General features: G+C 35.8%; 1 protein-coding gene across 7 annotated transcripts in view; it reads left to right on the top strand.

Moving 5' to 3' along the window:
* Window positions 1–18031, top strand: part of TRAPPC8 (trafficking protein particle complex 8) — a 54632-nt gene that overhangs the window by 12055 nt on the left and 24546 nt on the right. For all 7 annotated transcript variants that reach the window (XM_026842018.1, XM_026842017.1, XM_026842016.1 and 4 more), the window contains 14 exons: window positions 802–976; window positions 1373–1526; window positions 2624–2711; window positions 4140–4387; window positions 5935–6050; window positions 7354–7504; window positions 8806–8906; window positions 10385–10490; window positions 11890–12021; window positions 14114–14338; window positions 15399–15507; window positions 16251–16445; window positions 16615–16745; window positions 17785–17859. In XM_026842018.1, coding sequence (XP_026697819.1) covers window positions 802–976; window positions 1373–1526; window positions 2624–2711; window positions 4140–4387; window positions 5935–6050; window positions 7354–7504; window positions 8806–8906; window positions 10385–10490; window positions 11890–12021; window positions 14114–14338; window positions 15399–15507; window positions 16251–16445; window positions 16615–16745; window positions 17785–17859 — 2006 coding nt within the window. The remainder of the gene's footprint in view (window positions 1–801; window positions 977–1372; window positions 1527–2623; window positions 2712–4139; window positions 4388–5934; window positions 6051–7353; window positions 7505–8805; window positions 8907–10384; window positions 10491–11889; window positions 12022–14113; window positions 14339–15398; window positions 15508–16250; window positions 16446–16614; window positions 16746–17784; window positions 17860–18031) is intronic.

The following is an 18031-nucleotide window of genomic DNA, read 5'->3' as shown; positions in this document are numbered from 1 at the left end:
TCTCTACAGTGAAAATAAAAATATGCACTGTTTCATGATGTAGCTGGTGTTTAGTTTTACAATAATGATACTGTTTCAGGTTTCATAACACCTACTCTGTTGCTAACTCTTTGCTGTACTTTATCATTTCAGTATGGTGGAGCAAGAATGTTAGTAGCCATTAGAGAACCATTTGTACATAATTAACTTTTCAGAATATTGATTCTGGCCTTTGACTTCTGAATTTTAGTAACATTTAAAGTACAACTTGCTTTCTGGCTTCTCTGAGTTAATGTGTTTGATTTGGTGTATAGAAGTACCAGAGCAGGATGTTCCTTATTAATGATTGTGTAGTTGCATTGAGGTTAAAATTGGAATATTTCTGCTTTTTGCTCAGATGTTGCTATGTTTATGAACACTGTCTGTCATTGTTGCTCAAGTGATACCTTAAAGCCCCAACTCTCCTTGGAAGTTGAAAACTAAAGTACACTGCGGTTGAGTTTCAATTATATGTTTCATATGTGAACAATTGGTCTGTATCAGAAATCGTAAATGAACTATTAGCAATTATGTATTGGCTTAAACTTGGATTCAGTGTTAGAATTGGAGCAAACTCCTGTTCCATCTCATGTTACAGATGTTAGTTAAATGACTGTTTAAATAGTGGGTTTTTTTTGAGACTAAGGCCAGATTCTAATTGCACATATTTGTGTGGTAGTGTGATTTACAGGCTTAAACTTTATTTTATGTACTTCTTGTTTCATTATATGATTGGTAGTTCTTCTTGGGTTCTTGTGGTAAATGTCCTTAACATGAGTTTAGGTATGCTTGTAGTTTCTTCTAGTGAACCCGAGCCTGTGGAACAATTTCTGAAACTGTCTCAAGAACAACATCGAATTCAGCATAGTAGTGAATACTTATATCCCAAGTGGTTTATACCAAACACGCTCAAATACTATGTGTTACTGCATGATGTAAGCACAGGAGAAGAACAAAGGTGGGTATTCTGCCTTCAGTGAACTTACATGATGAATGCTTTGAAATGTTTACTTTTATAAATTCCGTTGAGATGAAACATACAACAGGATTCATTAACTAGTATGCTATTATCAAGGCAGATCTCCTTAAGTATTTTTTTTTAGATCTACTACTTGTTCATATAAAAAAAGAATCAGTCCTGGTTTCTTGAGATACATGCTTTCTCTGGTAGCTTGCTGAACTAATTCTCAAAGATTCTTAGTTTCACTCTTGTGTAAAGGACTGCTTTTAACATAGGAGAATTTTACTTTTAATCCTTATGGATAATAGTCTAAAATAGCTTGTTGCAGTACACAGAATAGAATTGATATAAAGAATTTGACGTCAAGACAGGGTAAATGTTTTATTTTTTCAGAGCTGACTCCATTTATGAAGAAATGAAGCAGAGGTACGGAACTCAGGGTTGCTATTTGCTGAAGATAAATTCTCGTGTGTCTAATAGAGGAACAGATGAACAGATACCAGATCCTTGGAGTCAGTACCTTCAGAAAAACACTATCCAGAACCAGGTATTGTACTATTCTAAAAGCAATTTATAAGGTGTATATGAAAGCCCAGTGTAGTTGTGTTAAATTTTCCCTTAGTATTATGTGTGTGTTTCTACAGTATAGGCTAATATAGCTATGTAAGGGCATAAGATGAATCCTCAATCAGACCTGTCATCTACTACTGAAATAGACAATAAGGAGCACTAAAATACTAGACTATGTGAAATAAACTCACGGGAGCACTGAAATAATAACTTGTGGTTTATGCACTGACAAGAGCAAGTCACCTCAGAAATGTTCTGTTCATAGTAACTTCCTACCTCCATTTTGATTAATTTTCTTCACTCCTAAAATTTGGGGTTTTTGCCAGCTCTTCCGTACTTCACTAGACAGTGTGGGTGCGTTTTATGGCGGAATGTGTGGTTTTTCTGCTAACTTCTTGCAGTCCAGTCTGGTCTGTCATCTGCGAAGATGGCAAATGATAGTATGTGTTAGCTCAGACCTTTGAGTTCAGTTTGCCATAAATGTCTGTATTCTTGACTCCAGGACAAAAAAATATTCCTTTTTGAGTTTGATTTTGACTGACCTGCAGTTTTAATTGCCTCTGAATAAAAGGGTTTGTTTGTGGAATCATAGTTATTTACTAAATCTAGCTGACATTGGGAAGTCAAAACATCTCATTCTGTAAGCTAAGTGGACCAGTAAATAGTGTTCTACTATAAACTAATTAGATGTCTTTTTTTTTTTCTGTCCCTTGTCAACTGTCCAACATAGATGATATTTTTTTTTTTGTATGAACTTGTTTAGGAATTGCTTTAGGGAGCCTATTTTCACTGCTGCAAGCATTGCTGAGTAAGAGTTGGAGTTGCTTGCTTTAGTTGACAGTGAAGCTACTTGAGAAAGCCAGAAGATACTTCCTTCATTTGGTGAATATAACTTTCATCTTTGCAATAGGACAGGTTCTTAAAGCCTCACAAACTACCTAAGAAATGAATATATACAAACAAACATGCTTTCTTAATTCAGTTGACTGTTATTGAAGTTAACAAATACTGTTCACTGATTTTTGTGTGTGCTGTAGTATTCTTAAAATTCTTACTATTTTTTTTTTCTGGTAGGATTGCTATGAAGATTATCCTTATACTGTCATTTCAAGCAAGAATACTGATAACTTGGTATCAGATGGCTTAGACAGTGAAATTAAAGGTATTTTTATAACTTCTAACAAAACATTGATATAGTAGCATTTATACAGCTCTCATGTCTTGGACATTAATCACTTGAGTGATTTGTAAGGAAAGTCAAAGTAATAATTTTCTAAATGCTCAAAGGTAATGTAACCCGATGTCCACAAAAAAAATGCTGTGGCGCTGATCTACTGGATTGTTGGTAATAGGTAGATGTATCTTTAATGAGATAGCTATTGATGTATTTGGCACATCTTCTGAAAGATTAAGCATATTGTCTGCAAACTCTGACAGTAGAAAATAATGTGGCATTAAATGGTTAATTTTCATCATAATAAAAGTTCTGGTTAGTGTACTCTGTAGCTTGGAAGCTGAGATGGGGTTTTTGTCCTTGTTTTGGTTTTAAATCTGAAAATAATGGAGTAGTGACTTAATTTGTAAGTTGTCTGGAAGAACTCGCCTGTCAGTTGAGCTTGTGGATGACAGAGGACAGTAAATGAAATTGAGTGCAAATTAATGCATGGCCTTTTAAAAATTAAGGCAGCTGTGTAGGATTCAGATGAGAAGCATCATCAAATAGGGAAGAAGTGGAGGTACTCCACACTGTCTGGCCTGACTTGGTCCAGACTCTTCATACTTGACTTGAAAGGCATGAGGAGACCCGGTGCATGTAGGAGAGCTTGTGGTTGCATAACGAAGCATGTTTCTAGGGCTTTACAGCCCAGATGTAGTCTGCTGGTGTGTGAACTTGACATACCAAGCTTTACATTTCCTGAGTAAAATCCATCAAGGATTTACTTTCACAGTTCAGCTTTGCGCAGTGGTAGGTAGGGCCAGATAAAGCAAGACAATTCTCCTATTTATTATTTATTTTCTATGTAAGAGAAGTAAGTATTAGAGCAAAATGGTTTCTTGGTCTAGTTTGGATAGCTAGCTAGTCCTTCTCACTGAACTGAGAGGACTTCAGAGGAGGTTGTTTTATGTCATGATTGCTCAGAAGGGCACGGAACATGAGTTTGGTTTTTTTAACCTGAAAACATAAACAGCAAAGAGTGAATGGATCCAATGGAGCCATTGTAGAAATTGCTGCTTTTCCAACTTTTCATGAATATTTGATGTTATGATTTTAAGTTTTCCTTCACTGTTGTTGATACTAGTCAGCATACTTGGGGATACTTTGCACTGTACTCAAGAACCAAAAATATACGTGCTTAGCCATGTTGTAGTTCCTGAGATTTCCCGAGCCTTCTGAAGAATGTCAGGAGGGATGTCAGGTAGTGCTTTACTGCTGTCCGCTCAGCGTTGATCTGTAGTGCAAAATAATTGGTGAATAGCTTTGTTTAATAGAGTTCTGAGTAAGGAGAACTTTAATAAAAATGACATTTGAAACCAAAAATGTTTAATTAACTTTATACTTACTGGGGTTTTTGTTTCAATCTTTCAATAGATGGCCTGTCAAATAACTTTAAGACTCACCCCCTTCAACTGGATCATCTCAGTGGCAGTTTGGATAGCACTGATTACATGAAGGCTACTGCATCATTACAAGATTCAAAGAAATCAAGTTCTGGAACGCCTCATGGTGCTTGTTTAACACTCACAGATCACGATCGAATTAGACAGTTCATACAGGAATTCACATTTAGGGGACTTTTGCCACATATAGAGAAGACAATTCGGCAACTTAATGATCAGGTCAGTTTACTCTTAAATGTGCCATAATAAGAAAGAACAGTTGGGGTAGAAATCCAGGTATCCAAAAATTGGTTTTCAAATTACTACTTCTTTATGTATCTAATAATTCAATGATCCTATTGAAAACTAAAGTAAATTTAAGAGAAATAACTGAAGCTATCATTTTTGCTCAATTTGTCTTTTAAAAGAAAACAAACCCCAATTTGTATCAACAGAGCCTCAGTGCAAGGTGGCTTCGTGGTGAAAGCCTGTCTGAACTGTTATCAGGGATATCTGTTCTTGCTCCTAAAATCTTAATGTTTTTATGCTTTTGGACAATTCTGGCACAGGAAGCAAAATGTACTTTCTGTGTTTCAACATTAGAGTGCATAACTAAAGTTGAGAAATGTGTTTTCATCAATAATTGTCTGCAAGAAGCTGAATACTTAAATTGCTACTTCTTGATGGGGGGGAAATGCGTGGACACACTAAATCATGCAAGTCTGGTTTGATCTCAGCAGTTTTTGCTGAGAATAGCTTTCTCTCAAACTAGGATTTTTTGGAAATGTAGTAGTTAATATCAAGTCCATGTTTAGTACAGGACATGAATTCAAGTAATTTCCATCACAGTAAAATCCTTTCTTTTATAGGTTCTTCACTTCTCTATGGTCTTAAACAGCTGGAGAGATTGTAGTAACGTTAGACAATCCATCAAATTACTGTATTTAGCATTAGACTTGGACCCATATATCAGTGATCTGAACTCTATTTTGACTGAACTGTCCATTCAGTTTATAGTTTTAAGTATCTAAGGGGTTTTGATATTAAGTATCATACGCTGTAAGGAACAGTCTCTCCCTGAATTGACATTTGTGACTTTGTATGTGCTGATCATGTTTAGCTTGGAAAATTTTATGAAGAAACATGAAAAAAAGTGCATACATAAAGTGTAGCAAGCAGCCTTACCATTAGGAATGTAGTAATACGTTTCTGGTTGTGGTAAGAAAAGCATAATGTTACAACTGCAAAATTATCCTTGAAAAGAGATGTAGTTTGCCTTGGATCTTATGAATGGTAATTCCCTGTGGAAGTTTCCTTATTAGTGGAAATTATCTAAAAGAATGAAATTGTGTAACCTTGCTTTGCAGGTATGACTAGTACACTTGACACTTGAAATCAGTGTTCACAATGTGGTAATATTTTATGTGGGTAGTGACAGCGAGAATGTTCTCTCTTGAAGTATGAACTTATTTTAGATTTTAGAAATTAGATATTCTGTTAGATTTCAAACATATATCAAATGTTTCAGTTTTTAGGATTGAGATGTCTGCAGTTTACAGCAACAATACTGAACCGCAGTTATCTGAAGTAGAATAAATATATGAATAGCAACTTCTGTCTCGGCGTCAGTGATTCATTCTCAAGGAATGTGCTCTTGGTTATTTTATTGTTCCGTTTTATGGAAAAAACAGAATTTAAGAAGCCTTAATGAAACTTGTGTTTTTGAGTTTAACTTGTTTTAGTACATCTCTTGCAATGTAGTGCTCTAATTCAGTGTCTTTTTACAGTTAATATCCAGGAAGGGCTTGAGTCGATCGCTGTTTTCTGCTACTAAAAAATGGTTTAGTGGCAGCAAGGTTCCAGAGAAAAGTATAAATGAACTGAAGAATACTTCTGGTTTGCTGTAAGTAATTTCAGCCCTTACCTTCAGATCTAAACCGAAAATGTACCTCTTTTTTTGGGGGGTAGGGGAAGCCTGTGTTTATTTGATGGCATTCTGCAAAGTGAACTAAATCACCAATATTGTAAAAGACTTTAATTGGAGAAATAATGAAAAGTACTATGCCTAAATGTGTACAATAAAGGAGTAGCAGAACTTCAAGAAAAAGGGGATAAAATAAACTGTGTACAGAGCCGTCTTCCTGCTACATTTATAGTGAAGCTTTTTAAGTTACAAAGAATTTACATTTTTGAGTAATACTAATAAAAAGAAGCTATAGTCTGCTGCAAGGGATTTTTTAAAATTAGTACAAGGTTTTTCTTATTTAAACTAAACACCATGCATAGGTGTTTTAGTTTGTGTAACTATGTAATTTACTACAGTTAAGGATATTGCTTTTGCAAGTGTGAGAGCTAAATTAAGGGGGATTTCATACTTTTTGCACCTGTATCTTACACTAAAACCAGTTTTTAAATTTTACCAGAATATTAATTCTGTATGCTTTGTAACTTCTATCTATGAATGAGGATGTATAATAATGAAAAGCATTCTCTTCAACTGTCTTACCTTAACTGTAGAAGTCTAAATAGTTCTTGGACATTACTTAGCCAGAGTTAATGTCCCTGACACTTACGTATGGTTCTAAATTTGTATGTTGTGTGTCTTTGGATTCATAATCAAAATGTGGTTGACTTCAGCTTTCTGTGTTGAACTTCTAAGCATGGCTGGCTTCCTGCAAAGTTTGACTAACAAGTGTTTATGAAAATGTATTTCATCTTCACTGAAGTGATTCATGTATATTGGACTAACCAAAGTTAGGCTGATGCTTGCAGAGGACAGGAACTTGCCCATTTTTTTGGTATAAAGCATAGTTTTTAATGTTTTTTTTTCTTCAAGAGAAATGGGGAGAAATATCTACAGCTAGGTGAAGTAAAAAATCTTATTTTTCTTTCTTTTCATATAACTCTTTTGCTCTAACAGTTAATCTTATTGAGCAGTTTCAGTGATAGCCATATTTCTTTTTCAGTATTTCTTGGCTAAGAGGAATGCTTGCTTTGAATGTTACTGGAACATTAGTTACAACTTACATGTGCAGAAAGGAAGCAGCTTCACTTTTCTTAGCTGTTTTTTGGGTACAGATGAGGCAGTGTGGTTTTTATTTATACTTTGTGAATAGAAATTAAGATGACAGGTGATGACTTTATAGAGCATGTTTTGCTCTATTTATTATAATTATGACTTTGAATTTAAATATTTGTGTTTATAGGTATCCACCAGAAGCACCAGAGCTTCAAATCCGGAAAATGGCAGACTTGTGCTTTTTGGTGCAACACTATGAACTTGCATATAGCTGTTACCATACAGCAAAGAAAGACTTCTTAAATGATCAGGCAATGCTTTATGCAGCTGGAGCACTGGTTGGTACTTCACATAACATAAATGTTCTGTGAACTTTTCCTAATAATCTCTAATTTTTGTATAAGGTAACAAAATGCAATCTCTTCCCTCCACCTCCAAATTTATAAGGGTCTTGCCAAATTTAGTGCATATCTTTAGCAAATTCAAAAGTGTTCTGAAATCTGCTAAGGAATAAAGGTGTGAAAAAAAAAAAAACCCCAAAAACTGGAAGAGTTAATTCTTAAAATGTGACATATGGAAAGAGAAAATACCTAGAATGCAATCTCCAGCAAAATGGATCTTTAAACTTGTAGTCTGATAACTCAAGTGTGAAATAATTTTATAGTATCTCTTAAACTTTGGCAAAATACTTGCCAGGAAGTCAAGACTATGTCACTCTAAATATGGTATTGTACCATTTTTTTTTTTAAGACCCTTGAGGGATATAGTTTGAGTATGCCACTACAGAAATTCACTGTAAATGCATAATCATTCATTAATTTCTCTTGAGATTGAAGGTATACATGGCTAAAATAATTTTTAAGAAGATAAATGAGAACACTGGGGAAAAATAAGCTTGTTTCAACAATTTTTAGAAGCTATGTTTTGTAGACTTCAGTTTGGTTAACTTGATAATATTTGAAACTTTACTTTGTAGAGCTATGGAAGCATTCTTGTACACTGTCCCATCTTGATATAAAACCTTTACATTTACTGTGTATTTTTGAAGTATAGACAGTTGTTCTGCATTTGGATAATCTGAAAAGTGATTAATTTCTGGATTAATGGTTTGTTGATGTCTTAATTATGAATTTTTGCAACCTACAAGTCTTAGTCTTTACTTCAGAAAAACTTTCTATCTTACCTTCACTCCATAAGGGAAGAAGTAAAATTTCAGAGTGCATATTCACTAGAGTCTCCTTGGAAGCTGAGATTTTAACTTCACTTAATCAAAATTGAAAAAGGTCCTTATCTTAAAATAGATGGTAGTGCTACTTGATCAGAAAGATTTTTTTCCTGTAGTAGGAAATTATCTCTTGGATTTGTAAAGCAGTACTGAATCAGTGCTTCTGCATGGTGTTGGGGGTACCATCAACTGAAAACACTTCTGTGAGTGTGTATAATTCTCTTGCTACTGTCTGGTTCATTACAAGCAGAGACATAAACAAGCTATTGCATTAAACCTTTTATCAGTGTCATGTGCTAGCAACTGATTAGATGAGGATCTTGAACTAGTAGCTGTTGAAACATGTTCCTCAGCATGTTGAGGTTTACAATTTGTTGAAAAAACTACAGTGACAGCATCGAATTTCTCTTGTAGGAAATGGCAGCAGTATCAGCTTTCCTTCAGCCTGGAGCTCCTAGGCCGTATCCTGCTCATTATATGGAAACAGCAATTCAGACTTACCGAGATATCTGCAAGTATGTTGTTTACTTTCATAGTGATCCAATGAAAGTTGAAAGACCTGGTGGCTTAACTTTCTTCCTCTGCACAGTGATAGTGCCAGATGAAAAAAATCATCATTCTGTGATCTTTTAGTCAAGAGTAAGATATGTTTATCTAGGAGATAACATGGAAGGGAATCTGTGCTGTTCCGAAGAGTGTTTATTGAACTTGTGTATTGGAATTAATTGGTAAGATTTTTGGTATTGGGGTGGCTGCAGCGATGGCTTCTGTGCCCCCATGTTGGACACAGTCACTTTTCACCCAGCTCCAAAATGGACTTGCTGCTGGCCAAGGCTGAGCCTGTCAGCAATGCTGGTGGTGCCTCTGTGATAACATACTTAAAGGGTAAAAATTGCTGCACAGCAGCTGTGAGAGAGGTGTGAGAAAATGAGAGAAACAGCCCTGCAGACACTAAGGTCAGTGAGTAAGGAGGGGGAGGAGGTGCTTCCCTGCAGCCTGTGGAGAAGACTCTGGTGAAGCAGGTTGTCCCCCTACAGCCCATGGAGGGCTGGAGTGGAGCAGGGATCCACACTGCAGCCTGTGGAGGACCCAAGGCCAGAGCCTGCATATGTGTCTTGAAGGAAGCTGTGGCCTGTGGAGAACCTGCACCAGCATGGATTCCTGGCAGAACCCACACTGGACCAGTCTGTTCCTGAAGGGCTGTACCCCATGGAAAGGACCTATGCTAGAGCAATTCCTGTAGAACTTATCTGTGGGAGGGACCCCATGTCAGAGCAGGGGAAGAGAGTGAGGAGGAAGGAGCATCAGAGATGAAATCTTATGAACTGACCACAACTCCTTTTATCAGTCCCCCTGTGTCACTTCAGGGGTGGGTGGGGGTGTGCGTGTGTTTGTGGAGGAGTAGGTAGAAGAGTTTGGAGTGAAGTTGATCCTTGGAAGGAGTCAGAGGAAGGTGTTTTAGTGTTGTTTTTATTTATCACTATGCTATTCTGTTATTAACTGGCAATAAACAAAATCTTTCCCAGCCTGACTGTAACTGGGGAGTGATCTCCTTGTCCTTATCTCAGCACATGAGCTTTTTAATCTGCTTTTCTCCCCCTGTCTTGCTGAGGAGGGGAGGTGTGATAGAGCAGCTTGATGGGCACCTGCTACACACCAAGGTCAACCCGGCACAACTTGTTTCAGACTGTTGGACTTCTTGATTATCAGATCATTTAGTTGGATTATTTTAGTTGATATTTTTATAAATAAAGTACTGTCCTCAAAAACACTCTTTAGATTTGACTTTTGACAAACTGCTGTTATAGTAGGATAGGATGCTTAATGTGTCAATCTGTATGCAGTTGTTTCGCAGGGTATGAACTTTCATATACTTTAAGAAGGATAAAGAATATCAGTCTGTGATATGGAGAAAATTTGTCAGATTTGAGGTGAAAAGTTTTCCATGGTTTATTTTGATAAATATTTATTAATACACTTGTTTTTGCTTTAGGAACATGGTTCTGGCTGAACGCTGTGTGCTGCTTAGCGCTGAAATCTTGAAAAGTCAAAGCAAATATTCAGAGGCAGCTGCTCTTCTCATTCGTTTAACCAGTGAGGTAAAACACTTAGTAGCTGTTTCTACTCTTGCCCTCTCCCTGTTTACTTGACCAGACACTTCAAGGTTACGTTCTGATTCTTGTCCTATAATATTTTCTAGCCAAAGGTAGGAAATGAGCTGGTATAAAGCATGAATAAAACTGTTTACACTGCAAGTGAAGAAACTAGTACTGTTGTTTGCTTTTCTTTCTAGTCAAGTGACTTGTTTTTTTTGAACATGCTAAATGTGCATTTGTTATCTTTGGCTTTATTTGACATTTGCTTGAGAATTTATGGGTTAAAAGTATTAGCATGGCTTGCCAGAGCTACATTGGATACTATGCCACATGTAATCAGAAGTTCTCTGTAGTTTAAGTAACTTAAGGTACTGTAGTTCAGCTCTTATGAATCATTAGAATCTTACTGTGTAAGTGAAAGCTAGTCTGAACACTTCTGTAATATTAATTGGTGGAAATTAAGCATGGAATCAGCCTCTAACAGCTGAAAGTGTCTTGATTTGAAAAGGAGTGAAACAAATGTAATACCAGTAATAGTATAGCATCTTCTGTGTAGCTTGGAAGAAAGTCTTAGCAGTTAGTTCTGGCTTTGTGACCAGCTGCACCAAATGCAATGCTTTTGAGACTGTTCCTGGGCCAGGTTAAGCAATGAATAAATTTTAGTTCTGTAAGTTTCTCCTCAAGTGTCTTTTGAGCGTCATTCTTGCCCTTTCAGCTTAAGCTTGCTGCCAAAATTTGTGAGCAACATAAGTTATTTAAGCAGGGAATTGAAATACTATTGGCCACAGACAATCATTTTACAACTTAAAATTATATGTAGCGAGCTTGTGGTGCCTTCTGGCAATTACAAGGAAAACTTTCACTACTCTGTAGGTGTCTCAGAGTATATTTGCCATCCAGACATATAACTGGACATGACTGATAGCATGTAGTTCAATTGTGGTAAAATCAAGTCTATTGTATTCTTATTGCTTCAAGTAATATAACTGTGTCTTGGCATGAGAAAGGGTTAATAAGAAGAAATGGTACATTATTAAGAAATAATCCTCGTTCTTGTGAAGTTCCATTGCTTCATTTTTCCTTCATCCTATTAAAGCTCTTACTTTTTTTATTTCTAGCCTTAAAATCTGTAGGGAGAGGGGGGGGAAAAATAGCAGGGTGCTTCACAGGTAATGGTAAATGTTAGAAACCATAACCTGAGTAACTGAAAAAGAAGAAACTACTACTTTTGTCATACCATACATATTACAAAGTGAAAAATACTTTTCTTTTATATGCACCACATAAAACTTCACAGCACTGTTAGAGCTGACTGTCCCTGTTTAGCATTAAAACAGGGCCAATGTTATCTTTATGTTTGTATTCAACTTTGAGGCTAATTCTCCTTTTTACTTTTAAATAGGATTCAGACCTTCGCAGTGCACTTCTGTTGGAGCAGGCAGCCCATTGCTTTATAAACATGAAAAGTCCCATGGTCAGAAAGTTTGCATTTCATATGATATTGGCTGGCCATAGGTTTAGTAAAGCAGGCCAGGTAAGTATTATCTTTCTACATGGAAAATATGCCAGATATTTGATACTTTGAAAAACATGTTAAATATGTCATTTAGGTCTGGAAAAAGATGCTTAGCTTTAGACACTTTTGTGTCAGAAATACTCAGTTCTGTGATGTTCTGAAAATGACTTCTGCATTGATCAGCTTAGTCTTCTACTTTTGTATTTAAGTAATGCCTAAGGTCATTGACATGTTTTCATTTCTGGGTCTCGAGTTTATATACACCAAAATAGAAGGCTTTTTATTTGGGTAGGGGAGTATTTTTTTTATTCTTGAGATAAGAGTGAGTTGCAGGAGTTAAGGATTTGTTTAACTCTTCATTTATTAGAATAATAGCAAGATTTAGATACCTGGTTTTCCTGGTGCCTTAACCACATGGTTTTTAGTGGAGGTGCAGTTGTGTGGACAGTTACTACAAGACAAACTAAAGCATTTCTTTATGGCTGCTTAGACTTAAGTGGTAATTAAGCCAATACAAATCAGATTGGTTTCATTACCATTCATGTTCCTGTGCAGGCAGCTCTAAGTGTGGTAAATAAACTCGGAAGTTTGTTGGACATAACTTGTGTGCTTTATTACTGCCTCATCTGTGGGATGCACTCTCTAAAGATAGCTTGTGCTTGATTCCTGCTGAAGTTAGCCACCAGAGTTCAGTTACGGGGCTGTCCTTGAATACAGTCAATTTCAGTTTATTGATAAGTTGCAAACCTGTGATAGAAATAAATTTGTACTGCAAATCAATAATACAGTAGAACCCAGGCATCAGAATTATTTGAAGCAAAGCCCTGTAGTCTTGGGGGTGTTTCTTCCACCTCACCCAATCTTACTTTTAGAATCCTGGTAAGGACCAAATAAAGTATTGTTGTATTCTCAGCTTCTGTATTTAAAATCACAGATGTGAAGAATAGTAGGAGTATTTCCTTCCTCCTTCTTTGTTTTCTTCATGCAGTAGTTTCCCTGTCTATTGTTATGACAATACAGTACTGACAGGGAGCAATTGATTGAAGCTTTATTCATTTTTATATCTCACTCCTTTGCCTGGAAAAGTGCATGCATTTTGTAATGCTTTGACTTTTGTCTTTATGTAGCAGCTCACTCTCTTGTTGTTTGTGTCTAATTCTTGTAGGGATTCTGGTTTCTGCATTTTTAGTATTACAGTAAATGTAGGTTATTTTTTTTTCCATATCCTTAGAGGCACAAAAGTATTAAATGCTACTGAAGAGAAGTCAGCCAGCTACTGAAGAGAAGTACAGCTGTGTACTGTAATACAGTATTTTAAAGTGTCAGTAATATCTGCTGTTGTTAAAGATTTGCTTCTTGTACTCTGCTGTCATCACCACACCAATTTGAACATATCTTAGATTTTTCCCATTACTGCTGTAAATAAGGGAATGTTGTTCCCTTTTTTTAGAAGCTGAGGCTTGCCTGTACAGTGAATACCTATGCAGATGTTCAATACCTAGACTTGGGACTTAATGCCCAGGTCCTGATGTATGTACAGGAAAGGAACTGGAGCTGATTGGGAGCTAAGCATCTATCTTCCAATGGCTGATGCAATTGATAATTTTTTCTTGTATGTACTGTAGGGCAGTGTTCTGTTGGATTGCTTGGCATGGATTTTTGTCCCAAGTGTGTCTACTGAAGAACAATTGACTGGGAGTGTCACACTGAAAGTTCAGCTACAGAACTGAAATGAAATGTGTTAAATCTGGTTTATTTCCTGAGGTTTGGCAGTACTCTCTAGACTTTAGCAGTCAGTCCTAAAGCAACACAGAACACCATTTTAGTAGTCTTCTGGTGTTACCTGCTTTTCTAACTTGCTACCTGTTACACTAGTCTTTGAAACTTAGTCTGCAGGCTAAGCTCTGTACTGTAGGAACCAACACTTATGTGCTTAGTTTAATGTTGACCAGATGTTATGAGGCGTAGTTCTGTAAACGTTACACTTAACATAGTGGGGAGTTATGGTAAAAACGTCAGTAACTGTGACTTTCTAGTCAATCTTCCTTATATTACAATGAGTGGTTAATGGGATTATTTGAGAAACTAACCTTTTTGGTTTTTCTTTCAGAAAAAACATGCCTTACGTTGCTACTGTCAAGCCATGCAGGTTTACAAAGGGAAAGGCTGGTCTCTTGCAGAAGACCATATTAACTTCACTATTGGTCGCCAGTCCTTTACACTTCGTCAGCTTGACAATGCTGTGTCTGCCTTCAGGCATATTTTGATCAATGATAGTAAACAACCTCCAGCTCAGCAAGGAGCTTTTTTAAGAGAGTATCTTTATGTCTATAAGGTACATGACTTTTCATTGTCTTCATTCCTTGAGTAATCAGTAATTTTCTATTAAGTCATTGAATGATTCTGGCATACTTGCTTTGTTCCAGGGTTGTTTTATTTATCTAGTTGATGTGTTAATTTTTTATTTAAACTTCAAAAAAAACAAATATGCTGCATCTTGTGTGTGTATTAAGTGTACTCCCACTGATGGGTATTAGTGTGACTTTGTTTTTATTGCAGTTAAATGAGCTCTTCCTTTTGAGGGTCATGGCTGAATTGCAGCTTGTGATCAGTTTCTTTTAGAGGAAGTGATTTGATTTTTCTTTTTGGTTTGATTTTATTTTTTAGTTTGAAATTATAAAGATTTTTTTTAAGGCTTTTGATAAGGTGACAGAGCTACCTAGTCTTTATTAAACATTTTCTTGGTACTATAAAATACTTCCCATTCATGTTGAAGTGAATTTTACTGTTTAATATGGGGTTTTATAGTTCAAGTGCCTCGTTGTTGGCTGTAAGTTTGAGTGATTCTGGATTGTAGTAAACCATGTACACTGTGGGATGTTTAGTGTCGATATCACCACACAGCTTTCAGCTGTGTAGTTAGTTACTGTATTTTAAAGCTTGTAGACAAAATTTCAGTGTTTACTAAGTTACAGTAAACTGGTGTTTGAATCCACAGCTCATTTGTGGTGAGGGTCTTGTATAATGGCGATGATGTAGAAAACATATTTTATCACATGAGTGAGTCAAGCTTTGCATCAAATAAAGCTTGTAACAGCCAGGCAGTTGTAATAGCAATTAGAGTGCTGGATCAAAATAATTATTCTCATTTTTCCATAATGCTTTCACGAACTTTAAACCCTTACCAAAGAAAATAATACTACTTCAGACTGTGAAAGCAGAAGAAACTATCAAACCAGTTAATTGAAATGATTCATTCTGTCTTAAAAATACTACCTGTTCAGACATTGAATGCCTATAACTTGGTTTCCTTACCATTCAATCACTGGTAATGTACAGCACGGACTTAATGTATTTGCATAATGGCATGACACTGTTTTCTTCCTTTGCTTCAGAATGTAACCCAGCTATCACCTGATGGTCCCTTACCACAGCTTCCTTTACCATATATTAACAGCTCAGCAACCCGTGTTTTCTTTGGGCATGATCGAAGACCAGCAGAAGGTTAGAAAATTTTATATAAAAGATTTAAGTTCCTTATTTACGGAACCAAAATATATGCAAGAGTTGGTGTCGTTAAAAAAAAAAATTCTAGCATTATATAAAACTAATATAATATGCTCACTTGTTAAGATTTCAAAAGAAAAGCTTAAGTTTAGTATCTACTTACTAGATGTTTTCAAACTTCATGTGTAAGTACGAAATCTGCATATGCAGATGTTCTGATTTCCACTATTTTTCATAGTTGGAAAGCTTCAGTGTAAGTCTGAAATGAACTTCATGAAAGGGATTATTAATGTTTTAGTAAATGGTAAATGCTAGTGCCAATAGTAGAAATTAGCTTTACAGTTAACGTTCTCTTGGATGAAATGTTTGAAACACTGATTCCTGATTGTAGAGTATGCTGAGTGGAAATTCATATGTGAACCAAGGCTGTACCGTGGGGCTGTAGTCTGTCATTAAAATAAAAATAATTTGTAAGCTGAGTATACTATGTAGCATGCTAAAATCTTGGAATTCCACAATTTGCAAGTAGAAGTATACTTAAATTATCCTCAATATTGTCTTCCATGTGTGTATTAGAAAATGTCTTGCAATTCACTGTCTTAAATCAATTGTAACATAAGTGACAGTGACTGAGAATTTTCATTTTTTTAACAATACTTACCAAATTGCTGGTGCAGCCCTCTGTTGCAACTGTTACATGCCACTGTTGTCATCTTCTAAGATAGATTTCCTTGTACTAGGTGAAAAGCAGGCAGCTACACATGTAAGTCTGGATCAGGAGTATGACTCGGAATCATCACAACAGTGGAAAGAACTTGAGGAACAGGTTGTTTCTGTGATAAATAAAGGAATAATCCCTTCAAACTTTCAACCAACACAGTTCTGTTTAAATCGCTACTCGGATAACTCCAGATTTCCACTTGCTGTAATAGAAGGTAAAATTAAGATTTATACATTTCAGAAATAAAGTGAGCTAGATAAATATGTCCAGTATTTACTGTGTTGTAGATTTAAACCAACATTCTTGTGCTTTGAGTTAGGTGAAACTTTAGATTGTGGTGGGGATAGCCTGTTGTCATTGTTTTCTTGAACTTTTTTTAACAGAACCAATAACTGTAGAAGTGTCCTTCCGAAATCCTCTGAAAGTTCCACTTCTTTTGACTGACCTTTCATTGCTGTGGAAGTTTCAACCTAAAGACTTCAATGCAAAGCATGATGGAGAAACAAAAGAGCTGGTAAGGAAAGCTTGATCCTTTTTTCAACCAAAACCAAATAGCTACAGTTACAGAGTGTATATATAAAGTTTTCAAAATTCTGTAGTGTGAAAACTATTGGTTTAACTGTAAATTGGAAAAAAAAAAGTAGCTACTGAATTTCTTTTTGCATTGTTTAGATTTTCCAGATCCATAGGGCACACAGCCAAGTTAACAAACATTACTGTAATGAGTATTGTAAAGCTTAATGCAAAGCAAAATACCTCCAATGTTTCATTGTATGTGAAGTACATCTATTTTGAGTCTCACTGGCCTTGACCAGCAGAAATTACTTGTAGTGTCAATAGGTATATTGTCAAATACCTTTTTCTCACTGGAGCTATTGTATATAGTGAAATGTGTGTTCTGAAAAGCTGTGCTGGTATGATAAAGGAACATCTTCATATCTCAATTGGAAGAAAAATGAACATTTATTTTATTAAAAATGTTTTGAATACTTCCTGCTGTTTAATTAAACACTTGAACTAGTAATGTCAAAACTTTCTGCTGAAGGACTGTTCTTGTGTTCATGTTTTTAAAGTTCTAATAAGTTCTAATATTGAATATTATAGTAAAATCCTTAATAATCTGGTTTCCTGGCCAAGAGCTTTTGAAACTTAGTGATTTCTAAAGGTGTTGTAAGTGTTTGCCGGAGTTGTAAACATGGCTTCATGTAACTAAATCTTAAGGATTACCATACACTTTCCCTTCTTGTTTGAACTGCTACTTTAATGATATGATAAATGCTTCTGTGAGTATCAGTGAAATTGATTGGGAATAGTTCCGCTTTATATTGGTAAATCTTAAATTTCTCTCTTACATAAATGCTTGCTGAGCTCTCTAGTTGATGCTTTATTTCAGAAAGCCTGGGAAACTGGGCATACAGTGTCTGCTGGTCCTAACTGTCTGCAGTTTAAAATTCATTTTTCCTTGTACACTTCAGGAAAGGTGTGGGAAATATTTATGGCACCTTTTTTTTTTCCCAAGGAGTAATAGTATCTGAAAAGCTGTTTCTTTTCAGGGAACATGTGATAATGATATGATAGGAACTGAAGCAATAGCGGAATTTCTCATTAATAGCGAGGAGACAAAAGTGGTAAGTACTATACTTTGTTTTAAAAATAGTCTTTTAATTGTTGAACTTAAGGGTGGAATTCAGACCTGTTATGATCTGACCTTAACGCTAAACTTGCAGACATTACTGATACGGAAGTACTGAAACTTCTGGATCTCATGGGTGTGTATAAATATCCAAAGGGAGATTGACA

The sequence above is a fragment of the Athene cunicularia genome (genome assembly GCF_003259725.1).
Source record: "Athene cunicularia isolate RWA chromosome 2 unlocalized genomic scaffold, athCun1 chr2_part1, whole genome shotgun sequence".
NCBI lineage: Eukaryota > Metazoa > Chordata > Aves > Strigiformes > Strigidae > Athene > Athene cunicularia.
Note: the sequence above shows the minus strand (reverse complement) of the source record. Positions and strands in the feature narration are given on the sequence as shown.